This window comes from Argiope bruennichi, chromosome 2 (assembly GCF_947563725.1).
Source record: "Argiope bruennichi chromosome 2, qqArgBrue1.1, whole genome shotgun sequence".
In the NCBI taxonomy this organism is placed as follows: Eukaryota; Metazoa; Arthropoda; class Arachnida; order Araneae; family Araneidae; genus Argiope; species Argiope bruennichi.
In genome coordinates this window covers 48,504,423-48,525,267 of record NC_079152.1, presented here as the reverse complement: position 1 = coordinate 48,525,267, position 20,845 = coordinate 48,504,423, and the positions used below count along the sequence as shown (strand labels likewise).

Below are 20,845 nucleotides of genomic sequence, written 5' to 3'. Positions count from 1 at the left end.
TCTCCTGATGAAATTGTTGCAACTTATACTCTACATGTTGCGTTGCATCTTCGAGCGCATAATAAAAGGCACAGCGCGCAATCCTTTATTCAGTACAATCACGCCATTTTGTCTCGAGTTGTTACTAACTGAATTATATGAAACCAAATTTTTGAAGAAGAAAAATTATTGCTGGAAAATCTTTTCGTGGAATTTAAGCATTTGGATTCAGTAATTGGCCACATATTGCATCGAGCCTTTAAAGCGGATTTATGACAATTAACAAAGTGCTTTCCGTTACAACGGTTGATCCAGTACAAGATTTGATCCTCTTCTGACAGTTTTACTCTAACATTCTTCTTAGATTAAATTGTGCTAGTAATCCAAAGGGCAATGGATAAGCTGTTAGGACACTGAGTATACACTTCACAAACGTTTAATATATTTTTTGTATGTATAATCTCAATTTAAAAATGTAAAAGGTAGAACTGTTATAAGAATGAGTAGTGAAAAATTGGCTTTTTTTCTAAGTTTCTCTTATGTTATTTTTCGAATTTTCTACCATAAAGATATATCAAGCATGCATTTTAAGACTGATAGTCAATTCGTTATTATGCTATTGCATTAAGCATTAGCAAATATGTAATCATAATCATAATTGAAATGTGCTTCAACCAGTTCCATACAAAACACTCTTGAATCGGAATGACTCATTTCTAAACATTTATCAAGTAGAAATTTTGCAGTTGTAAATAAAATTATGAAAATTAAATAATTTTTTGTTATTTTTCTGTGGCATAATAAAAGTAAAGTGGGGACGAATTGTTTCATCAGAACTTCAATATTAATTTTATTTTACTCTGCACTTTTTAATTATTTATTGATTTTTTGGGTTATTCATTTTCTTATTTTTTAATGAATATCTTTTCAATTCAGTACATAATTCATGTATATTTAACCGTACTACAAACGGACTAGTGTATGTATATATAATGCAGACAATAATATGATAAATATAAAATATAAATTAAAAGATTATATATTGTATTAAAATTTATTTTAAATTTAAATTAATATGAACCAAAATTAAAGTAAAACTAAAACTAAAAAACAAGTACAGATTTTTTCACCACTATCCGTTAAAACGTTCCAAATTGTAGAAAACTCTCCAGATACCATTATAAGAATACAATTTGGTTGCCATATTTTTCAATTTATCGCCTTTAAAAATTTACAGTTTGCTTATTGTGCCGTATTCTTTAGTTTAGTCAATGAAAGTTTTAAACGTTACGAAAATCATTTTGTGATAGTTGCATTACTCTGTCATCTCTTTTCGATAACAGATGGTTATGCCTGATTAGAACGCATCCCATAGTTCATTGCAATTGTAAATAAGGAGATGTGATGCTGTTCTAGTAAGGTGCGCGTGTTAATGTCTTGTCTTCCGTGTTTGTGTATGTTTTGTGTTCTCGCGAAGGAAATCAAAACCACAGGATTCAGACGGACGCCACAGATTTCTGACTCTTTAGTGATTACTTATATGCTAATATATGTTATACAGATATTCTCAATGTAATTTATCAATTTTTCAGTTAGTAATCTCATTTCCCTGTAAGTTCAACTCAAAGTCACCATTTGTTTAAGTATTCTTTTCCCCTCTATCCAGTTATTACATCACCAAAAAATTGAATATAGTCATGTAGGATTTGACACCAATGTGATTCTCTCTGGAGAACCCTGGATGGTCTGTCGTCTCTTTCTTTTTATCTTCTTTCTTTCTTCTTTTTTTTTTCCCTTCCATCTTGTGCTCATCCAACGGGTTAGATAACTTAGTGTTATAGGCACCGGGGACACAGGATGGCGTTATGTTATGTATGTTTTGTGTGAAATGTGATCATTAAAGAAATGTTCTCGAAAAATACTGTTAACACTGCACGGACCATAATGATCTTCATTCCACCACAATGTTTAAATATGCAATATTTTTATCAAAATTATAATCTTCTTAAACATTGTAACGCACATTTCATAATTTTCAGGACGGTTTTTTATATCTAAAAGTCACTCAAAAGTTAGCCTCATTAAAGCGTATACACATTAACTGTAACAGATTTATATTAAACAGTAAAAGTCCTTAATAGAGATCTTAGGCTCATTAAAATCTAGCGCTGGCACAAAATTGTGCAATGCTCTCTTGAAACGTTTAAAGTATCGCTATTTGATGAATTCTATTAATGAATAATTCTATTTCGCTATTTATCGAACTCGCTATTTAATGCTACAGATTTTTTTTATATGTTACATTTTTCAGTCCGATTTTAGAATAATGTCCGTTCATCAAAGCTGAATTTATATGAGGCAATTTTTCGCCAAATGTAATCCTGCCATTTTTTTTTTATTGCAACCTAAAAGAAATTTTCTGCCTGTCTTAGAGCTATCTAAGATGGTGGGCGTTTGATGAGGCATTTGGTTTTAATGGTTAGCAAGATATTGTGATCTAAATATCTTGCTAACTTGCTTGTCACTGGATTACTGTCCAGTGATAAACTGGACAGTAATCTTAAGTCTTACCCTTTTCCCTTTCAAAAATCTATCAAACTAGTTGTTGTTTTTCCTTCCTACAATATTTTTTTTAATAACTGGCTTTATTTTTTTTTCAGGAGAGAAGGGGCCATAGATGAAATGGCCGTAAAGCCCTTAACACAGTTTCCTTCGGAATTGGATGAAGAGGTTTGATCATTTGAATCATCTCTATAATTGATTTCATATTCGATTTTTCACTTGTCTTTTAATTTCATTTTCAATTAACTCTTTTTCAAGCAAGAATTAGTTAAGTGAATCGAAAAAACATTCACTACAGTAAAATAAATAAATAAATAATTGCATTGTAGTGTATTCTAAATTCACTACAGTGCAACTTCTCTTATTTGGGATAAATGAGGCTTTATTAAATTTGCATTATTTGTTTCTACGTCATACGTCTTAACTGCAACTCAACAAGTTTATTTTTCGCATTCGTTTCAGGTATATTTTATAGGAAATCTTTCGCTAATAAAAAAATATAGTGTTCGTAATATTCAGATATAAATCATAGGTATCGTAAAATCTTTCACTGGATGGTAGTTTTTCAATGAAAATTATTTGAACAAAGAAGCAGGTCAATTAAAAATGCAAAGGTACATATTTAATTAAAAATAAATTGTAAGCTCATCACATAAATTTGCGCAGTCATCAAAATAATATTAATGAAAAATTATATTTAAAAAAGAAAATATTCAATCATTGCGTTCAAAATAAGGTAGTAATGTTCATACATAATGTACTAATAGGTCAGGTTCATTCAAGTTTTAAGTAAGTAGCTAATAAGTAAAAAAGATTCTTCTTTTAACCTCTTTAATCTAAATGCGAAATAACCCGTGCGTGTTTTATTATAATGAAAAATAGCAAACGATATTAAAAAATATAATTTGCAGTATGCCGAAAAAAAACGGTGAAATATATCGTTTGCTGGAGAAAAAAATTTTTAAAAAAATGTTTTTCTTATAAGTTTATGGCTATCAAATAAAATTTTATTATTTTGTCCTTTTTTTATTAACATTCTGGTACTTTTCAGTTTTTAAACATTCATACAGTTAGATTAGATTTTTAGATTATCGTAACCAAAATGAATAGTAATTATTTTATTTTTTATTTAAGGCAACTGAAGACAAGTATTGTCACTACAGAGGAATGCATACGGTAACGGTTAGAAAGGTAAAAGACCTTTGCCATTTCATGATATTATTTTTAACTGTTTAAAGTTTTTGGAATATTTTTAGTATTGCTTTTACAGAATTATCGATTTTTCCTCCCTTTAAGACTATAATAAAGCATATTATTTTTTCCAATAGGTGATAAATTTATTTCTTCGCATCATCTTTTCTGTCAGCATATGTTATTGCTTTATATGAATCTAATTTTTAATCTTATTTAGAATTGTTTACATTGCAACACAAATGAGATCTTATGTTTTAAAATTTATCTCTTAGTTGAGCTTAATTCTTCATTTTTTTTTTACCTCATTAATTATTTTTTCCTTTGATATATTATATTTATTAAATATCTACAGTGAAGTTGTTTAAGCAATGAAAATTTCGCTGTTGTAGTTTCCATTTAGAATATATTTTATCGAACTTATTCATTCCTTTTTTTATTTTGAATCTGTTGTTTTTGTGAAATTAATAATTAATCGGAAAAAAAAACAAGCCGTGTTACTTGTACTTGATAGTTCATGACTTTTAAATTTAAAAATTTCGGAAGTAAAGCGATTTTTTACTTTATAAATCAACACAAAATTTCAATTGTTTTTAATAATAAATCGATCATGTTAACCAGAACTTAATAAAGCGTAATAAAGACAAATATTTTTCAAATTCTAAATAAATTTAATTTTTAATAATTTCTGTCATTACATATGCAATATTATGTAAAATAAATGTATTTATATAAGTGGGTTAAGGATAGGCAACGATTTTTGTTTTTTTAAATTACTTAATTGCAATAATATTTCATAAAATATTATTGATTATTTCATTTTATAAAATCTATAAAAAAAATTGCTAATATAACATTTTTTCTAGAATTATTTAAAAATTGTTCATTTAAAAAACTTTTTAATATAAAAAAGAGTCTCATTGTTTATATTTTAATAATGTTTTTTGTATGATTATCACACTTAAATAATCATCATTATTTCATTGATATATTGAGATTATTTGGAGTAAGATATATATTATATTGATTTATTTACTCCCGTAATCACTTATAACTAAGCTTTCTTGCATGATATTTCAATCCATATCATTCTAAATGTGATGTTTGGAATGCTGTCTAAGCTGAATGCTCTTTTCTACGAACTATCTTAAGTGAATATTTGCATTCGAAGCATATGTGATAAAAATGCACTATTAATTTTCTTTCTTGATCTTGTATATGTATTTTATATATGTTTTTACTTGTATGTGTATATATACATATTGGTTACATTACAAAATTGCTATTGCATGTCCTATACTTTCTTCAGCATTTATATGAACGTGCATTCAAAAACACTGCGACTAACAGCATTGCCAAGTTTTATTGTGAAATACTAGAAATTAAATTCAGTTATTTTTTTCGCATTCTACGAAATAAAAGAAGTTGTATATATATTTTGTCAAAGACAAATCAAATAGATAGTACATAGTAGTCTATGAATGGATATGTCATCTTGGAAGGCTTGATATACATTTCTGTTCCTATGATAATGTAGAAAAAACTCTACGGAATCAAAAACATCCTATTTTAAAGATAAAATTTTAGTTTTTGGTAAAATATCCAATATTGATGTTTAAAATTAAATTTTGTTCAAATATGTCGATTAATTTGCAATTGAAAGATAGGATACAAATCGTTTTTAAGCGATAATTGCTTCCATTCCTTCCCAGCAGACTTCAAAAAAAATATCGCTAAGATAAACCATTGGTTGTAGGGAAGGGTGGTAATAACTATAGTATTTCGGTAAGTCTGAAATTTATTGACTGATATAGCACAAACGTGTATTAATTCTTTTGTTATAATAGAATTTTATATATTCTTCCAATCGATATTTCAAGTATTGGGTGACTTACGTGAAAGTAAGCTGCTATATTTTGTTTATTGAAGAAGGCAATGAAAAGGGGAGGGGGTCCTCTCCACCCCTTCCTTCAGCTACTTCCTCCTCTAGTCGTTAATTGCCACCATGTCGTAATTAGGGTTGCGTGTATTTGTTGTGTCTCCAATTATTGCAAAGTTTTAGAAAAAAATAATTCTATTTATAATTTAACTAAAGAAATTAAACATTTGATTTTACTACGAGGTTCATCGAGATAGTGCGCGAGAGAGTTCCGAAGAGAAGGAGAGAATAGCTTTTTTTCAGAAGCATACCCGGATGATGAGCGGTGCAGCAATTACGTCACACACAGCCTCAACGGAACCTGTAGTTTACAGATATTTGATATGATTTATGATTGGAATGCACTACAAGTACTAGGATACAAATCATTCATAGTAAATGCACGGTCAAATCAATATACATTTGTATACCGAAACTATGTACGAGTGCTTGTATACATTGCCGTTTTATTAAAAAGACTCAAAATCTTAATCTAATGTTCCTTGCCTCCATTTTCCATAAATAAAATAATAATCCTTGTGTTCATTTTTCATTTAAATAATGATCACTAAAATAATAATTATGCTGTGTTTCAAACTGAGCAATAGCAACAACTGCTGAAGAATGATGATAACACAGTATTACCAAAAAACTATCATCCATTGATAATCGCCAATCTCCATCTCAATCTGTACTGGATTTTTTTCAGTTATTCTTTCATTTTGGCGAAGAAACACAATTCACAGATAATTAAATTATAACCAGGAATCAAGAAGAAAATATTTGTACCTAGCAAACTGGAATCTTTTTGGAGAACAATGATACCGTCCTTTATTCACCTTATCAATATACAATATAAAAATGCAATATAGACCAAATGATGAAGGCTCTAATGGTAGTTCTGCGCAACTTCTATTTTATCCAAGATCTCCCTACTTAGTAAGGATATTTTAGGGATCACCCTGTGATCTCCTCTTATATAATATGACTGAATGAAAAATAATTATCATAACTTATATTCTAGAATTAGCTATCTGCTGTCCCTTCCGAAATGCGCTGGTATTGTCTAATGCATGTGTGTCATTCAGGGGGGGGGGGGTACTGTTTTTTTTTTTTTTTTTTTTTTTTTTTTTTTTTTTTTTTTGTATAATATGTAGTCATTAGAATCATATTCAGTAGTATTTAACTGGGCATAACGATATATCGCGTAACTTATCCCGTACTGTCAGCTTGGATTGTCTTTGACTGTTGTAAGATGAATAAAAGTCATGAGCAATGCTGTCGGCGCATTTTTGAATGCAGCTGTATCTTAAATGTGCAACTAAAGTGTGCTCGTTGCTATTATCTTCTGGCTTGTGTTAACTGCTGCCTGTGGTTAATGGAAATCACAGGGTGCTCAGGGCCTAGGCATTATGATTATCGAAGGCAAGCATGTGGAGGTTGGCCAAGGCATCTTCATATCAGACATCCAAGAGAACAGTGCTGCTGAACAGGTGAGACTGTATTGAAAACACTGCTCTTTTGTGCCTCGACATGAATGTTGGATAGCACTAGTTAATTGCATGTATGTGTGTGTATTTTGCGAAAAAACTAAATGCTGCATTTATGTGTAATTTATTTTTAAAGCATGGTCTTATTTTTTGCCACAAAAACACAACAAAGTATATTATTTAATAGCGGTAATTTAAAAGTAGCCTTAATAAAACTATTCCATGAAATATTGTTTACTCATGAAAACCTCTTACTAGAAGTTCAACTTCGGTTTTTTTGTAAGGAAAATTTTCGTTGGAATTAGATAAATATAGTTTTTACTGGGATTTCAAGATGTAAGAAAAAAATAAGATCTTTTTTGTTCGCCTTGTTTCATTAGGTCTTAAATGTTCGTTTTTCAATTGCTATTAACCCTTTCTAGGGCCGTAGGAAGTATGCTTCCCACCAAATTTATCTATCTTTGTATGAAATTATGTACCTTGGCATAAGTTCTGACAAATTTTTTTAGTAAGTCAGAAACTTAGATCCTTCAGTTCTTTATCTCAGACAAAATGATGTGTCTTGATTTGTTACTTCATTATTAATTAACAAAATTAATTAATTAATTAATCAAATTAAATTTATCTAATAAGCTAAATGAATCCCTTTTCTTATTCTTATTTCAAGCCTAAAAATATTTTAACATAATATGATAAAAAAAAATGGCCCTTTAAAGGGTTAAACTCTTAAATTTTGAGTTGTGATTTAAATATTATTCTTTATTTACCACAGCTGTGCAAAATTGATATCTCATATCATACAATACAACCAAACAGCTTTTTTTGCTTTAAATTTGAATATAATGAAATATTTAATAAATACAATTCGTCTACATTAGCTAATTATTATATTTAATTTTAACTTTATGACCCACAAACATTCTGTTTCATTATATGCAAAAATTAAAGAATATTTAACATTATAAAAGTAATGGCGTACATGTTTTATTTATCGATACTCATAATTTACCCTTAAATCTATTTTTATTTTTAAATGCATATGTTTAAGAAACATTTGAATGAATAGAAATGTTGAAGTCATTTGTTAATACCAGTCCCGCATTAAATATTTCTTATTTAAATATATTTCCTTTGATTCGATTGATACTTTTTTCCCTCGCTATGTTTTTTATGAAAATTTTCAAAATCAATTTATCAATTTTTTCGTAATATTTTTTTTTTCACTATCAACATTATTTTTGCAAATTGTTAAGGGCTCGAAGGAATTTTTGTCTTTGAAAATATCATTCATTTTTGTGTGCTAACTAATTTTTTTTAATTGATTCCCGTTGCGGCTACAGATTCATTAGAAAATTTTGATTAATTTGATATTTTTTTATTTTTAAGCTTAACTTTATGTTTTTAGGTTTCATTACTTTTACTTAACTGGTTTTGATAAAACATTTCTTATACTAATTAAACCGATTTTACTTGACAAATAACATGTTCACATGAAAGTTCAGTTTGAAAATTTTGTGCGTAAATTTCACATTCTAGCATGAATGCTTGTAGTCTGTATTATAATTGCATGAATATATGTTTGTGTTCTCTCATTTGTATATGCACCTTTGCATTATGATAATTTTTTATTAATTAAAAGTACTAATCATTTTTATTATTTTTTATTATTATTACATATAATTGTATGTGTCTCCTCAATGTCCGTTATTTTTAAACTATCTATAGGCTGGTTTAAAAGTTGGTGATATGATTTTAGCAGCAAATGACGCAGATCTCGTAGGTGCTGATTATGATACAGTAAGTGTCATTTTTAGTTTTCATATTCCTCAGAATTGTTTTTAATAGCTTTTTATGGTAGAAAAGGAACTATCATGATCTGAAAATATGGTAATTAACGCAAAGAATATCATTATCCGATATTTTTCTATTGAAAATTATAGTATTCTAGAACTCAGCAAATCTTATAATTTGAAACGAACAATTCTTGTATTCTTCAAATTTACATTTTGTATCTCGGAAACGGATCCAATGATTTGGATCACTTTTACATTTAGATAAGGTATTGCTTCTTAAATTTATTTATATATGTGTCTTTCTTGAATAAACGCGATTTTACGCAAAAAAAACAAAAACATTTTTTATAACTATTAGAGTTTTTTTCCATCTGCTCTCATGTTGATAATGTCATACAGCGCCATCTCGTAAATTTTTGTAGTACTTTCATTGTTGCTCTAGGATGATTACCTACCGGTATCTCAAAATTTTTTGAGATAACGCTATATGATATTATACGTTCGCAACAAGGCAATTGAAACAATCCAATAGCAACAAGGTAATTATTGTGTTAACGAATCAACTTGTCGTACAAGTAACATTACCGTATTTAAATATTTTCTCCCGAAACACAATTTTTCGAGAAAAAAAATGCCGAGCAAAGTTTGTTTTCCCAGGTATTATGAATTATCAGATTTTTCTACTAAAATATATATAGTTTAATTATGCGAAAATTAATTAAAATTAAAACTAATATGCATCAGAAAAGCATTATTTGTTATTTTTAACCGATACCAACCTGCAGTTTTGATGCAAAATCCGTAAACTTAATTCTATTGATGCTAACTTATTACATTTTAATCATCTTGTTCGCATACGCATAAACAAGAATTCGAATGTCTTTATGGCTGCAGTAATTTCTTTTTATATGCAAGAAAATAAAAGCAATTTTAAAGGAATATTAAGATTTCTGAATCAATTTTACAATCACCTGATTAAAAACGAATATAAAAACGCAACATTTTTAAATTTTTTACGGTGCTGCTAATATATTGTGAGGTGTAAAAGTGTAAAACTTAAAAGAATTAATATATTTTTGAAATGCACCAATAAAATGGAGAAAAAAATTATAGCAAAATTAAATGAAATTGTAATCTACAAAGTCTACTGTTTAATATTATTCAATATATATTTTTCAGATAATACAAATAATTATTAAATCAATAAAATATTATTTTCTATCATAAATCTATTATCGTACAGCATTACTTAATATTTTATTCGGCAGATCGAATATAAAGTATTAAATCTTTTACTATACCCCCTTTGATGGGGCACACAGCAATGGCTCGTAACTCTACTGAAAGCTCAAATATGCCAATTTTAGTTATGCGCATGTTCTAAAGATATAACTTAATTCTTCCCCTTGGAATCCCTCGTAGCAAAAATGGGGACCCTTCCGAATCAACCTTCTATGTATGGCATTTAGCAAACTAAATCTCTTTAATTGCAATTCAGCCTTCATTCCATTTTCGAATACTATTGACGAAGTGATAATAATATATGTATCATCAGTTGAAAAACTCTGGATGTCTTTGCAAAGGGTGGAAGTGTGGGAGTGCTAAAAGAATCTGAAGAATATTTAGAACATATAGAACTTATCTCATGTGTCTTTAAGATATATAGATCTTTATAGAAGTTGTAAGGAAACAGTTACAGTTGATCTACCCAGCTTGAGAACCAAGACTGAATCTATTACTTCAGCCATGCTTATCAATGTATGGGGCGAACATACCTATGACTTCGTTTTGGTGCAAGGAATGGTGCTTGCTCACTTTAAACACTTTAACAACAAAAAAAATTATATAATTATGTTTTTCAGTTCATATATTTATCAGTATAAATTAAAATTAATAAATATTATACATCTTTAAATCATCGATTTTTAACTGATATATGAAATTTTGGTACAGTGCTACCCAATATTTATTAGGAAAAACAGGCTCCTAGCAATAAGACAACAATGGGTAACAAACACATAATGTTTCTTATCCATTAAAAAAATGCTTAGAATATTTTTTAAAATTAAAAAAGCTTTTTGTCTAGATTAAGTATAGCAATTGTTTAAATATGTTATTCTATTATTTTTTTATTTGTAATGAAGCAGAACAAAAATTAACCGAAAATCTTTTAATTATATGATGAGAAGATTTTTTATAGACTTCTAAATAATTCATAGGGCAAAACATTGTTAAAAAGTGTTTTTGCTATGTAATTTTATTGTCCTTTATTTATCTCAAAAAACATTTAATCTTTAAATGCATCATTACCGATAAACCATGCTTTATTATTATTATTATTATTATTATTATTATTATTACTATTATTATTATTGTTCTAGTGGTTGATGACGATGATAATTTTAGAACATTATGTTATTATAAGAAAAAAATCACTGGGGAACATAATATATAAAATGTCAAAAACGAAATTATACATATTATATTTTAAATTTTCTATTTTTAATATTTATTTTTTTATAAATTGTTATTTTAGGAATTTTTCTATATGAAATGTATAGAAAAACTCAATAAAAAATTATATTTAATTATATTTTGTTGAAACTTATTAAGGGAAATCTTTTTATTATTTTTTATCAGAAATCTGATAATTTGTAAAAAAAAACCATTAAAGTATATCTTGCTGTTATAAAATAAAATGTCTTAAATGTCAAAGTAGTATAGTTATATAAAAATGTAATGAAAATATATATTTTTTAATTTTCAATAATTTTTTTTCTGAAAGATCTTAAGAAAAAAAATATCTGTTTATTTCAATTTCGCCTTAGTGAATCTATAATCGTATTAAAAAATATTCAAATAAGTGCTCTTATACTGTATTATATTTATTATTTTAATAAAACACTTACATTTTGAAATGGAAGCTTTAGCTTACATTTTTTATTTGAAATTTTTTTTTTTGTTTCAATCAATTAGAATTTTTTATAACAGCTTTCATTCTTTTCAAAAACATTTTTTTAATTCTACAGGCTGCTTCCATCTTGAAACAAGCCGACGGGCTTTTAACTTTGATCGTTGCGAATCCGAACAAGCCTTCTCCTGGTTACATCTATGATGAAGAAAAGAAATGTCCAGAAATTATCGAAAATTCCCACGAAAAGAATGTGACGCTGAAAATGTGCGAGAAGAAAAAAGATAAAAGTAAAGCGATTCATTTTTTTAACATTTACTGAAACTTTTCTGTTACAAATTATCTTTTTTTTAAAAAAAATTCTTTATATGTTTTCTTAATATGCAACATTTCTGAAAAAAATTGAATAGCAGCATTTTCTTCTCCTTTAGTTTATTTTTAAGAATGCATTCAACTTATTTGTCTTGATAAAAAAAAAAATATTGCATGAAAATTTATTTTTCCCTTATTCCTTTGAAAAAAAAATAATAACAGACTTCAGTGAATCAGAGTGAATCAGATATTTGTTATATGGAAAGTAAATTTATGGAATATACGTATTTAAAGACAGTCATATCCTTGTCAGTAGAAATCTATAAACAGTAGTATAAGGCAAATATAAATACGGCAATGATTTGATGAAGGCTTAGAGTCGCTTTCTCATATTTGTGACGTCGCAAAATATTCAATTGAATTGATTCATATCTATTTGAACACGTCAAATGCATTGCACCAATTTGGAATCCATTGCGCTTCCAAACGTGACTTGACCACACAGTGTAAGAAAATGTGAAATTACATATTTGTTTGCATCTATATGCAATTATACCATGTGATTGTGACATCTTATGAGTTCGTTCCGTTACTTGAAAAAAAAATACTTTAGGAAATTTTTGACGAAGGTATGTAATATTATTTGATGTACACGTGATGTTTTATAATTCTTTTTTTATTTTTATTTTGAAATTCACTTTCCTGTATTGTGATTGTGGAAGGATTTGGATTAAGCTCCAAATTTTTCCTGCATTGAGAGATTAAAACGAGCTTAAAATTCAATATGCTTTGTCACGTAACTATTACCATTTTTATTTTAAAAAAAAAAAAAGATTATACAGCATTATTAGATATTGGTCCACATGTCTTACATGTCAACTTAAACCAGTATTACAAAAAAAATATTTGATTTTGTTTTTATCCTAGCGTTTTTTATCATCTTCATATAACTTTTTACGGCTGTTTTTTGCTGACGAATTCTTTACAAGTTATTTTTCCTCTCAGTCATAATTTCTACTTAAATTAAATTTATCCTACAGAAATATCTGCTTGATCGCTGAAATCCGTAGAGCTACAATTATTATTATTATTTTTTTTTGCTATAAAATTGATTAATTTTTTGCTGCATGTGAGAATGAAAAACAATTGTAGCGAATTCTTTATATGTAGTTCCGCAAGAAAATTATTGAAATATGCAGAAAAAATGTAAATGAACAATTTACAACATTTATTAACAAAGGAATAACATTGTTTGAAGAGGCGTATGTTCACTCTTGCCTAATCTTTGATTGGATGTATCATATATGTCACAAAACTCAATAGCAGAAATATTTTTGCCAAAGCTTCCATTTTTCAGAACTAACTCTATATTCGTAAATTTATGGTTATACTTAGTAAAAAAGGAAACACTTCGCAAAACCACGAAAAGATTTTCCACCTAAAAAAAATGGCAGATAATTTATTCAAATAATCTTTCTATAATATGAATTCTTTTAATGCATATTTTATAAAATTATTATTAACTAAAGCTAAATGTTGTAATTAGTTTGATATTTTTAAAATTTCAGTAATGAGTTTTACAAGACGAACTATTTATTTGTTTGTTTTTACTACTTGTTGTTTATTTAATTTTTATTTTTTATCTATTTATTTATTTTATTAAATGCTTTCAGATATAAATTATATGCTTCTTCCCATTTTTCAACCCAGCAGTTTGATATATTTAGGATATAATATAATCAGATTATTTGATATATATCGAAGTCAATTGTTAATCATTTACACTTAAATTATGATATAAAAATTTGGTTTAGTTTTATTTATTTTGAATCTTTTAAGTTATTACTGTCAAGCTTTCAAGATAATGAAGTGAATTTTCCTTTGAAAAATACTGTAAAATAAGAGAAAATAATTCTTGAAATAAAGATATAAAAATTACCAAAAAAAAAGATTTTATATTTCAATTTTTTAATCTGATAATTTCTCTTTCTTTTTGTGTCATCATATTTTCATATTTTTTTCAGTAAACTTTTTTTTAAAAATTGTTAGGTTATTCTAATTTTTTTTATTTTAGATAAGAATAAAGCGTCAAACCATTTTAAATGTCTCTTCATGCTTCGTATGTTATTCATCTAATTTTTAAATTTTCTCGAGTTCCAAAATTCTTGGAAAATTACGCATGATTTGTTAAGAAAAAGTCATACATTTTTGTAAAAACGTATTTTTTCCAACTACAGAAATTACATTTATAAATAATTACAAAATGGTAGACTTTTAAATTTAAAAAAAAGTAGTGCTTCACTTTATTTTTGCAAAAAGCAAATGCGATGAGTAGCTCTTAAAATAAAATACTTTTCCATCTAAGTAGCATCTTTTCCATCTATTCCATTTACTACTTCTATTCCTTCAAAAAAATGTTATTTATATAGAAATTTTCTTAGAGTTATTAAATTAAATTCATCTTTAAAGGAAATGCCTAGAATTCAAATTGTATTTAAAAAAAGGTATTTAAGTAACGGAATAAAAAAAAAATATTTTTTTAAAAAATCTCACTAATTAAATTTCTTCCATGCTTTTTTTTTCATTTATTAGCCTGATGCAAAATAAATTGGAATGATTGCTCCAAAACTAAGTTACTTAATTTTCTTTTTTAACTCAATTTAGGTTGTTAATGATGACTGTGTTTGGTGTTCTCGTTGATAAAAACTAATGCAACTAATGAAGAAAATTCGATTTCCTTTTGCGAGAACACCATTTAATGTTGTTGGAATTTATTAGCTTATTTACAGAATCATCTCTCCCATTCCAAATGAATAATTGAAGCAGGAATGTCACATTCCTGATTATTGTTCCTCTTATTTTCATGCTATTTTTCAAATTTCCATTTGCTTTTTTCCTAATGCAAAAATTTCTTTCCGTTTTTTTTTTTTTTTTTTTTTAAGATTTCAAAATACATTTCTTCAACTTGTTTTTCTATGCATTTTTAAAATTTAATAAAAATTGGAATTTTTAAAAAAAATATTTTTAACATTTATTTTGTCTATAAATTTCTTAATTGTTAATTCAAAATTGGGAGAGAAAAGGCATTATGCAATATATGTGTCTCTAGTGGGATATTTGAAATTGTGTATGGTTTTAATTATTAATATTTCGAATTAATTATGTTTAGAATAGATTTGATTATTATTCTTAACATTTATAACTTTTTTCAGGAATTTATGCATTATATTAAGCAGAAATTATTTTGCCTTAATATTGTTGTTCTTTGAAAGTTTTTAACTGCTATTTATATATTTATATAAAATTAATAACCAATACTTAATTTTCAAAAACATTCATATATTACTGTATCTATGCTATCAAACATTGATTTTATATGCTGCTTGTGTTTGAATTTTACATTTTTTTTATCCATCTGCACAACTTGGTTTCATCACTGCTTATGTGTTTCTGATTCTGTTGCGATATTTAAAGAAAAATTCTCTTTCCTATCTGAATTATGCATTGTGTCTAATATTCTATTCTAAGTAAATATTCTGTTCCTCTTTTATTTTGCATGCCTTCTATGCAAACCAGCTACTGCTGGCAACACTTTGCATGCTAGCATTTATCTTGTGAGTATCCATTTCTTTCCTAACCTCTTCTCTCTGTACAAATACTGTTTGTTTTTTAATACATTATTGTACTATCAAATGTAATATCCCATCAATAAATTTAGTTTATGGTAATTAAAGTTATTCTATTTCTTTTCTGATTGTGCCAAAACTGTCAGTGAATGCATGAAAATAATATCAATTTAAACTATTCTAAAACTATTATGATCTGCTTTTAAAAAAAATGTAAAAAAACTTACTTATTCTTTTATAAAAAAATGTTGCAGTGCCTTTGTAAAGATTTTCCTGTGTGTGTGTAAACATAACATTGTCCATAAATATAGGTCCCATGATTTGTTGTTGAACTAAGTTGGAAACAGCAAAACTTTGATGGAAAATGACACAATAAAATTTGAAAATTTGCACAATTTACTTTCTTAAATGTTTTAAAAATAATAGTATAGCTTACTTTAAAAAATGTATTTTCTTATTAAAACGAAATATAGTCACAGTGATCAAAAAAAAGAAACAACAGCATTTATGCTGAATGCAATATTTTCGGAATTCCTATTCCTGTTCATTGTTCTTAACTAATGCAATAGTTTTGTGGTTCTTAATCAATAGCTTTGTGGTTTAATATTAGAAACCATGTTATTTACATACCCTTAAATTCTAAATATCATTTGCTCTCTAAACATGGAATTGCTAGTTTACATTTCTAAATCGTTTTGTCATATTTTATTTTAACAGCAATTAGTAACATTGGTCATGAAATTCGTTACTCAATATTGTCTCCTTACTTTGGTTTGACAACGTTCATTGACTTGTATTGTGCAAGCTTATAATTACTGTATATTCATTGGCAGTTATTTCGTTTACAATACAATACTTAATTTGTATTTAATGAGTATGCTAAAAAGCAAATTATATTTGTATATATTTGTTTATTCCTGTGTTTTCCAAAATAAATGTTGTTTTATAATAATTTTGTCAACTATTTCTAAATTTCAATAGTTAAGTTTTCAATGCATTTAAATATATCTATTAAATTCTTATACTCACAGATGACTCCAGATACATTTTTTTTTTCATTTTTTTTTCTTTTTACTGTTATAAAAAATGTTCTAAAATTCTTACTTCACTTTAATCTCCACGGAGTCAAATAAATGGAGGGGGAGGGTCTAAACCTGAAGGTTTAAATTTTAAACATCTTATAATTCTTAGAATTTTCATCTTCCTAACATATATAATATCCTAATATTTCTCTTATCTAGCAGCGAGGGTTAAATATCTTATGTTAACTTTCTTCTTTAAAAAACTGGGTTTCAGCAGGCTGTACCCGTATCCAAACTTTGAATTTCAGTGACAAAACTAACAATTGGATTAGTTGGGTTACATAGACTAGCGCTGCTCACACTGCGCCTGGCACATCAGTTGTTTATGATGTTGGTATAATATTAATTACACATTGACTTCTTCAACCTGCCAAAAGGCACATTGATAAAATTGAATGACTGGACCACCGCGACAGCAACACTGGCTGGAATTGTAATTGAGTCCTAAGGGCCACCACCGGCAACGGTACAACCCTCCCCATAGGAAGCAATATCCCGTCATCGATGGGTGGCTACCAAGCCCCACCTTTTTCTGTACCCATCAGGGTGGCGAGAACCAACCATCATACCGGGAGCTTTTCGTCCTCATTTTTGAAGTCCCTCCCCCAGTGTGATTGGTATAATACTAAGAACGATAAAGTCGAAAAGGAGTAAAACGATTTAATGTGTCCTTGTTGATTTAGAATGTTATTTCTGGATGCAGAAAAATAATTGCAAATCGATGTATGTACGACATATATTGATATAAATAATTTTCTTCTGTTACACAGATGACATTTTAAAACAAGAATATGTTATGTTTTCCATCCTTATTTGATTTCGTCACTTTTCAGATATATATTGAAGATATAAGTTAAATATTTGATGAACTCAAGAATATACAATTGAAGGGCAAGAAATATTTTTATGCATCTACAAGCATCACCTTATTTCCTTAGACACCTTAGGCAAAAAGACTGTAAATAGTAAAAATAAAATATTATATGAAGAAACGGTACGTTTTTATGGCTAGAGTATTAGATTGAAAAAATGGGTGTAAAAATATGAAAATGTGATATTTTATAAAGATTTGTTTGGACGAAAGGAGAAGAAAGAAAACATTGAAAGCACTGTTGAATGAAATGTGAGTGTATGACATAAACTTGTGTTCGTAACATTATAAGCCAGGTAACAACTTCCAGCGAAGAGTGTACACTTTTGTCTAGTGGCTTTGCTACTCGGCTACGAACCCAAACGTTGCGAGTTCTAACCTCAACCTGCACATTGGTGACCCTGGTTCTGAACAACCGCATCCTTCGTTCTGCTGTCGTGGCTCCATCTACCGGCAGCAACCACTCACACACACTCGCCGTCACCCGCCATAACACTTGGCGCGATAACAACGTTCGTCGCTCGCCATAACTGGCGCGATAAACTCTACCGACTCACTGGTGGGGGACTATTGTGGTGGTAACATTATAAGCCAGTTAACAACTTCCGGAGAAGAGTGTATACTTTTGTCTAGTGGCTTTGTTACTCGGCTACGAACCCAAACGTTGCGAGTTCGAACCTCAACCTGCACAAACTGTTTCGAATCGATATAGAGCATCGGGGAATAGACAGAAAGGGAATTAATGACTTTCTTCGGTACATTTGTGAAATGCGGTATAGTTGATTCAAAATCAACTGAAAATCGTGTCAAGTTAGATTAATTTGGCTAACATTTCTTGATAAAGATGGCAAAGTAAAGGTAATATCATCTTGGAAATTTTCAGTTATTCTCCTATTTGGAATGAAATAATCGAAGAAACATGTGAGAATCCTCTGTATATATGCACCTAATGTATTTAAAATATTTAAGCAGGAGCGAAACATCTTCAAATTATTAGTATTCGAATTTAGTTTTTATTATCTTCTCCATCCGACTACGGTCCAAAAATATTAATAACAGATTTTATGTGTTAATACCTTCCTATTTACTATCCACATCTTGTATTTCAGTCTAATATATCAATTTCATTTAAACGCCATAGACTTATTGACCCAAACGAAAGAGGTTTTTTACATGCTTCATTATCAACATTCCCAAGGGGCCACGGTGGCCTGGTGGTAAGGTCTCGGCTTCGGAACCGGAGGGTTTCAGGTTCGTGACCCGATTCCACCGAAGAACCGTCGTGTAAGGGGGTCTGTTGCACGTTAAATCCGTCATGACCAAACGTCCTCCCGCTGGTGTGGTGTGGAGAGGGGGGTGCCAGCTCAGGTGTCGTCCTCGTCATCTGACCACGGTTCAAAATGACGAGGTCCGTCCCAAAATAGCCCTAGTGTTGCTTCAAACGGGACGTTAATATAACCAAACCAAACCAAACCAAATCAACATTCCCAAAGAACTTTTATATGAATTTTCAACCACATATATATCTTTCTTAAATAGAGTATCCCAATATTCTGCCTTCTATGTATACTATGCCCATGAAGAAGCTTTCACTATTTTCCATCTTGTTTGAACTTTTAAATAATACGTTATTAAAAACACTACAGGTACTCTAAATTTTTAGAAAATATTTTCCCCCCTAGAATGACGATACCTTCATCTTTGAATTATTCGGTATTTGCATCACTTACCGTTTCTTTTTTTGTAATATTTTGCACAGGTCCTCCACCTCTGCCACCTCCCAAACCCTCCTTCCTCTCACCTACCAAATCATCCGGCCAAAATGTGCCTGCCTTGGTGACGATGCCAAAACCTTTAGAAACTCGCACTTTTAACTGTTCCGTTGCTCCCCTTTCCTCCGCGGCGGTCATCTCTGAAGTCATTGTTCCGTCGTCCGCTGAGGAAGCTAATGGAAACGATGGTCTCTCTTTTCAAGAGGAGGACGAACAGCAGCCGGACCCCAAGAAATGTGAAATCAAACCCGGGAAGGAGACGACGATAGAAATCACCAAAGAGAAGATTGGTCTTGGTCTTAGCATAGTTGGAGGATCGGATACGCCATTGGTGAGTTGTACAGCATGTTAATTTTTCTACTTTTGATAAATTCCTGTTTTTATGCATGAGGGCAGAAACTTTCCACATCTTGTACTATACTATACAAGGATACCTGTGTTTCGTAACATAATTATTTAATTTCTAGCCGCCTTTGAAGACCAACTTATTCGTCCAGATTATTGACTTTTTAAATTATTAAATGATTAATATGGAATGCAATTATTTAAAAAATAATTTTATAATTTGATGTGACTGAAAAATACTATGGCAAATAAGCAGTTTCATCCCTGTCAAAGAGATATAAACCAACATACGTTGCAGTTATTCTGACTTAAAATACCATCTGTTAGTAAAAGTAAAGTTGCAGACGATAAGAAACTTTTTATATTTATAAGAAATAATAGTGACATACCCAGTGTTAGCTATATTTATTAGAAATAATAGCTGACATACCCGGCGTTGCTAAGGGTTAAAACATATTCATATATATCATTTTTTAAATCCTTTCTATATAAAATACCAGTCCCCTTTGGCGACCAGCTGTTTCGCTAGGATTAATGCTCACTAAAATTTTCATTTAAATGCTTATGTAGCTGGGTCTCTTAATAGCTTCTTCAGTACAATATTTTTAACCTTCATATTTCATCACATAACTCATATTATTATAGAAGCTTTACGAAATTTTTTTCATTGTACTAAATATATCTTTAATTTGCTGTTAGTTTCCGTCGGACGGTTTAAATTTGAATTTGGAATAGAAGAAATAAAACTTCAATACTTCCGAAAACGTTTTTATTGAAAAGAAGCATACTTTTTTAAAATGACTACAGAAAATCGAATTCTTTAGCATTTTAATCTTACGTATATCACATTTCTCTGATTTATCATAAAATTCAGTTTTACATTCCAAAAAAAAATATTTTACTGAATAATATTTTATTTCAATCATCAAATGCACTTTGAAAACAATTATGATATCAAAATTTTGTGCAGTTCTTCAATCCTATAAGCCATAT

General features: G+C 28.7%; 1 protein-coding gene across 5 annotated transcripts in view; it reads left to right on the top strand.

Moving 5' to 3' along the window:
* LOC129956829 (inaD-like protein) overlaps positions 1–20,845 on the top strand; it is a 924,555-nt gene that overhangs the window by 876,454 nt on the left and 27,256 nt on the right. For 3 of the 5 annotated variants that reach the window (XM_056068783.1, XM_056068808.1, XM_056068803.1), the window contains 6 exons: positions 2,640–2,709; positions 3,676–3,732; positions 7,042–7,143; positions 8,866–8,937; positions 11,963–12,134; positions 19,495–19,838. In XM_056068783.1, the coding sequence (XP_055924758.1) occupies positions 2,640–2,709; positions 3,676–3,732; positions 7,042–7,143; positions 8,866–8,937; positions 11,963–12,134; positions 19,495–19,838 (817 nt within the window). The remainder of the gene's footprint in view (positions 1–2,639; positions 2,710–3,675; positions 3,733–7,041; positions 7,144–8,865; positions 8,938–11,962; positions 12,135–19,494; positions 19,839–20,845) is intronic. The other 2 variants (XM_056068794.1, XM_056068787.1) reach the window with 2 other exon arrangements.